This window comes from Limulus polyphemus, unplaced genomic scaffold, assembly GCF_000517525.1.
Source record: "Limulus polyphemus unplaced genomic scaffold, Limulus_polyphemus-2.1.2 Scaffold6163, whole genome shotgun sequence".
NCBI classification, from domain to species: Eukaryota; Metazoa; Arthropoda; class Merostomata; order Xiphosura; family Limulidae; genus Limulus; species Limulus polyphemus.
In genome coordinates, this window is record NW_013671773.1 from 8,396 (window position 1) to 15,193 (window position 6,798).

Genomic DNA, 6,798 nt, shown 5'->3' on the forward strand with positions numbered 1-6,798 from the left:
TCGAATACGGGATGTATTCAAGGCTTCTAAATAAGGTTACAGCACAAGTTATTGGGGTTGTTTGACAAAACTCCCTCGTGTTGCGTTTTGACCTGATTTTTAGACAACCTATGACCTCAATGGCTCGTGAAAGTACGTTTACGTCCAGCAATCTCTTGTGTTTTGAAGAAAGACTCACGGAAGTGGTTGAAGTGCGAGTTTACAAAAAGTGGGCTCACTTTTTATAAACTTTACACTGAGCTATCGACCAGCGAGGTTAAAAGTACTCCTGTTTAAGTATACTCTCCAACGTAACTTAATTTTTGAATAATGAAACATAAATTGCTGTTGTATTCCTTTTTGTGCGCGTGTTAGTTTCAAAAGTAATATGGGCATAGGAGTTGTCACCTTAGAAGTGGATAAAAATCGGCATTAACTATGAATTACTTGCTAACATTGATTGGATTACTTACTTACTGACGTTGACTCTGTGATGCAGTAAGTTCATTATTAGATTACCTAGTAACAATAAAGCAAAATCCTGGGTTTAGTTTTTAAGTTTTTGACTTTGTTTTATGTTTCTTATGTGATGTTGTCCATGGTGCAACTTTAAAAACTTATATATGTAATAGCCAAATGTCTGTCTGTCTGTCACATTCTGTATCTCCTGAACGGTTAATCATAGATAAATATATGTATCAAAACTCTTCTTTTCAAGAGTACATTACAGGAAAGTTATTTATTTTTTACAATTCCTCAAATTTCATCTCAGTATCAACATCAATCTGTCAGTTTTCGTATGTGCTGAACGTCAACCTGAAAAGAAGAGAAAACTTAAGAACAAAAATGTTTCTTTTTTTGTGCGGAGGAATTTCACAAAGAAAATTGGACTTTCTCCGTCGACTGATTAAAAGAAATACTTCGAAGATGAACGGAAAAACGCATAAAGAAAGGAACATATTTGTGTATATATTTGTTGTTGTACACTTTATATATATATATTTCTATGTCAGTATTATATACGTTTATGATTTTATCGTACTATGTCGAACTGATTGATTTGAATTGAATATATCCCCTTTGACACTTCTTATAGAAATGACAACTGTCAAAAAGCGGTCTTTTCTGGCACTTAGTAAAATGACAAGGAACGATGGCATCCAGCAAAAAAATTCCCTGCGGCTACTTAGCAAACCTGAGCACCCATTGCATCGAAACCCAAACATTTTTGCCAACAGTACATTGTATTCAGTCTTCTTTGTTCATAAACAAACACAATACAATTTTCCTTATTGAAATAACACATAGAATGACAGAAGATGATTGTAAACAGCCCACTAGACAATCATATTTTACATACATTATGATCCAAGGACTGCACACTTTTTATTTATTCATCACTATTTTTTACCAAGTTGACTGTTGAATTTGCTGGTAGAATATGAAATAATCACAAATAATGTTTTGGTTCAGACATGAGTAACATTTGAAATATGTTTAACAAATTTATTACTCTGTTAAGTTGTGACGTGCTCGCCCTTTCAGCCATAGGTGCGTTATAATGTGACGGTCAATCCCACTTTTTGTTGGGAAAGAGTAGTCCAAGAGTTGGCAGTGTGTGGCGTTAACTAGCTGCTTTCACTCTAGTCTATCATTCCTAAATTACGGACGGCTGCCAGCGCAGATAGTCTTCAGTAGCCTTGCTTGAAATGCAATAAACAAACAAACTATTAAGTTGATTTTATGGGATCCCACTATAACCGTTGTTTTAGCCTAGTAAAGTGGTGTTGAATAAATGTTCTAAGAGTTGTTTGGTTTGTTTTGAATTTCGCGCAAAGCTACACGAAGCCTATCTTCCGTCCCTAATTTAGCAGTGAAAGACCTTTCAGCTGTATGGGCGTTATAATGTGACACTCAATCCCACTATTCGTTGGTAAAAGAGTAGCCCAAGAGTTGGCAGTGGGTGGTGATGACGAGCTGCCTTTCCTCTAGTTTTACAATAATAAATTACGGATGTCTAGCACAGATAGCCTTCATGTAACTTTGCACGAAATTAAAGAACAAAAAATCTTTCATCTTAAAGTCGAAAATATGTTGCGTCTAATATGTACTTTAAATCAGTTTATATAATTATGTTCTAAAATATATAAGAAATTAATATTCTAAGATGTACTTTAAATTAGTTTATATAATTATGTTCTAAAATATATAACAAATTAAAATTCTAAGATGTAATTTAAATTAGTTTATATAAATATGTTCTAAAATATCTATCAAATTAATAATATAAGATGTACTTTAAATCAGTTTATTTAATTATGTTCTAAAATATATAACAAATTGATAATCTAAGATGTACTTTAAATTAGTTTATATAATTATGTTCTAAAATATATAACAAATCAATATTCTAAGATGTACTTTACATTAGTTTATATAATTATGTTCTAAAATATATAACAAACTGATAATCTAAGATGTACTTTAAATCAGTTTATTTAATTATGTTCTAAATATATATAACAAATTAATAATCTAAGATGTATGTTAAATCAGTTTATATAATTATGTTCTAAAATATATAACAAATTAATATTCTAAGATGTACTTTAAATCAGTTTATATAATTATGTTCTAAAATATATAACAAATTAATAATCTAAGATGTACTTTAAATTAATTTATATAATTATGTTCTAAAATATATAACAAATTGATAATCTAAGATGTACTTTAAATCAGTTTATATAATTATGTTTATGATGATATTCTACACATGGGTTTAGAAATATGTAAAGTACTTTGTTAGAAAATCCGCAGAGAAAAATTTCCGCATTAATGATGCCAATTTAATCAGAAATCAGTTATAACGTTACATAAAAATGGTATTATTAAGGTATTTAAAATAAATAAAGTATCAGGTCCAGACAAGGTTTTCCCTACAGCTTTAAAGTAAGTCAAAGATGAAATTTATGATGCTCTTTCATATTTGGTAGGTCAGTAAACAGTGGGAAGTACCTGAGGATTAGAGAGTACCTAACATTACCTTACCCATAGTATTAAATGAGTACTGAGAGAAAAAAAAGTAAAATCATTTACTACAAAAGTGAAGTTTTGGTTTACTGATCCGTTAGTTCACAAAAGGGAAGTTTTTCTTTACTAATCTGTTAATTCACAAAAGGGAAGTCTTTCTTTACTAATCTGTTAATTCACAAAAGGGAAGTATTTCTTTACTAATCTGTTAATTCACAAAAGGGAAGTCCTTCTTTACTAATCTGTTAATTCACAAAAGAGAAGTTCTGCTTTACTAATCTGTTAATTCATAAAAGGGAAGTCTTGCTTTACTAATCTGTTAATTCATAAAAGGGAAGTCTTGCTTTACTAATCTGTTAATTCATAAAAGGGAAGTCTTGATTTACTAATCTGTTAATTCATAAAAGGGAAGTCTTGATTTGCTAATCTGTTACTTCATAAAAGGAAGTTATGCTTTACTAATCTGTTAATTCACAAAAGGGAAGTCTTGCTTTACTAATCTGTTAATTCATGAAAGGAAAGTATTGCTTTACTAATCTGTTAATTCACAAAAGGGAAGTCTTGCTTTACTAATCTGTTAATTCACAAAAGGGAAGTCTTGCTTTACTAATCTGTTAATTCACAAAAGGGAAGTATTGCTTTACTAATCTGTTAATTCACAAAAGGGAAGTCTTGCTTTACTAATCTGTTATCTTCTTCGAGGTTTTTATTTGTATTCTAGAAGATGTAAAGGTGTAGACTTGGTAAACTTAGGTATTTAAAAAGTACGATACACACAGATTAGTTTTAAAAATCATATCCGTGGAATTGGGGAAAATACCAGTTAACTGGGTGAAAGGATGGCTGAATGAGAGAAAGGGTCATGGAGTCCAATCAAAGTTGACCTTCCTTTACCTCAGTGGTCAATACATGGACTTTGTTTTTACTAACTTACGTTAATGATATTGATATAATATAAATAGCAAAGTTTGAAGATAACATTAAACACTTGAGTATCTCTAGCCACATTGAGGATGCTGATGAGCTACAGAAAAACTTATGTCAAATGATAAGTAGGACGAGATGTAAGTAAATTATGGGTCATCGTAATTAGGATCGTATGTCTAATATAGATGAGAACCCATTTAGTGACTGAAGAAAAGGAACTTATCGCAGTGTTGGATAAACCATTCAAGCCATTGAATCAGTTGTCTATTGCTTGAATTAAAACTAAATAAAATGCAGTAATTATAACATTTGATTATAAATTTCAATATTGAACGAAGTGCTCTAAACTTCACTGTGTTGTGTTACTGATAACTTACAAACTCTTAAAACCACTGGCACAAGACTGAAAAAGGTATTGTTCATTTTAGGCATTATGGAATTCTAGTAAATGCCTGTTGAAACAATTAAACGGCAATTTTCCTAGAAATAGTGATGAATAAATAAAAAATCTGCAGTCCACACAATGCTTTGAATCAGAGCGTAATACGATTGTCTAGTAGGCCGTTTACAACCGTTTTATGTCATTCCACGTGTTATATCAAAAAGGAAAATTGTACTGTATTTGTTTATATGCAAAGAATACTGACTACAATGTATTGTTGGCACAGGTGTTTGGGTTTCGATGCAATGGGTGCATCCAGCACAATAAAACATTCAGTTTCGCTAAGTAGCCGCGAGAATTTTTCCACTGGATGCCACTGTTCCTTGTCATTTTACTGAGCGCCAAAAAAGACCACTACCGAAGTGTTTTTTGACAGTTGTTATTTCTCTAAGAAGTTTCAAACGGGAGATAATAAATTCAATTCAAATCAATTTATTTGACATGATACAATAAAGTGATGTTTGTATATAATACAGACATAAAAAAAATAATTATAATATATATATATATAAATCGAACAACAAATATACGCTCAAATACGCTCCTATCATTATGAGTTTTTTTTTTTTCGTTCATGCCTCTATATTAGAAATATTGACTTCCATCAGTTGATGGAGGACATCTCGTTTTTTTTTGTTTGTTTTTTGTTGTTGTGTGCTTGTGTGAAATTCCCTCACAAAAGAAACATTTATGTTCTGAGCTGAGTAAGTTTTTCTCTGATTGACCGTTCAGACATACGAAGACTGACAGATCGTTCAAAATAAGCAAGTTTTTTTCTTCTAAGATTTTGCGTTTAGGAGATGCATAGCGTGATAGACAGACAGACATTTGGATATTATAACTAGAAGTTTTGAAATGATCTCTTGAAGTTATAAATGTTTTGAGTAGATGAATGTCCGTTACGTAGCCTAACATAGGTAAGCGTCAAGTGCTGGAGAATGGAGGTCGTTCAAAAAGTTTTTTATTATATAATCACTTCATTAGGCTTGCGCCTGTAGCTTTCACTTTTGCAAGAATACAATAAAGCTGGAATGTTCTTTTTTTTCAGCAAAAATCCAAAGGAAGTGAAGAAACGATTGGTAAGATTGAGACTTTTCCTATTGAAATTCATTTTGGTTCAATGATGTAATAATTGCAATAATCTACAATAAATATGAGTAAAGGGAGCAATTACAGTTTAGATAAACTTGAAAATTAAAAATAAATCCACGGTGGAGTTTTGAATTACAAAATATATTTTAACAAATAAACCTCATTAGAAAGTTGTGTAATCTTGAAATCGTGTAGAACTGCGCAGTAAACAATTTTTAATAATCAAAAGATGAAAAATGGGATTAAACAAACGCAGCACAAAATGGTGGGGTCATAATGTCAAATATCGAATACTGTAGTTATAAAGAAGCTTTGTAGTATATGTTTTAACAGACTATACACAAGAAATAGAACGTTACCACTGCTCGAAGAACTTGGCTAAATGCCAGGTTTCATCTTCTCGGCGTCCAATTAGCAACAAGTAAAATTTGGTGTATTGCACCATCGGAAATTGTTGAATAAATACAGTCTATTTTAAACACCACGTCATTGTGTTATACTTGAAATAATTGGCTAAACCAAGCCATACGGACGGTTTTAAGTTGTTCAGCCAAATGTCCTGGAACGTCTGATCAAATAATGAAGTTTTGATATCAAACAAGTTCTGACGTCGTAAACATGATAGGTTTGTTAACAGAGGGAGAAGGATGTAAATGAACCCTGCTTGATGTATTAACATGTGGAACTTGTTCTCAGTGTCACAGATTCCTGCGTCACTATTCATAAATCTTTTTCGACCTTGACATGTTGACGGGAAAATAAATATATAAAGTAAATAACTAAAAAGCATATATGGGTATGAAACTTTTAGGGTTTGGTTTCGTTTGATAGGGGTTAGGCACAAAGTTACATAATTGGCTGTCTGTGTTCTTCCCACCATGGGTAACGAAACCCGAATTTTAGCATCATAAGTCTTCAGGCTTACCGCAGAGCCACTGTAGGGGCAGCTTTGAGGTTAAACGATGTTGATGATGGTTTTCAGACCCATATATCGCGCTGGTTGCCAGCTTAGCTTAAACACAGTCTGTCCCATTTAGTCACATTTAAAATAGTTATGTCGGACAGTTAATGTTTCCACGGCCCCCTTTCTTTATATTCAACTATATATACTACTAAAAGCAATGTTGATGTAATTTATAAATATATATATATGTAGTTCATACATGCGCCTATAGAGGGCGATTGTTTCATTGGTTATATCTAATTCAAATAGAGATCACTATAAAGAAATTTGAGATAATGTTACGTTGTAAGACTTGCGATTTAACTGAATCAATATTAGCTCGTGATTAATTTAACAAATTTTAACTTTGTAGTAGCAGTTA

The 6,798-nt window shown here is 31.7% G+C and overlaps 1 protein-coding gene across 1 annotated transcript in view; it reads left to right on the forward strand.

Moving 5' to 3' along the window:
- The window catches only part of LOC106473427 (follistatin-related protein 1-like), a 27,765-nt gene that overhangs the window by 7,173 nt on the left and 13,794 nt on the right, over positions 1 to 6,798 (forward strand). The window contains exon 2 of the mRNA XM_013934108.2: positions 5,430 to 5,460. Within this exon, the coding sequence (XP_013789562.1) occupies positions 5,430 to 5,460 (31 nt within the window). The remainder of the gene's footprint in view (positions 1 to 5,429; positions 5,461 to 6,798) is intronic.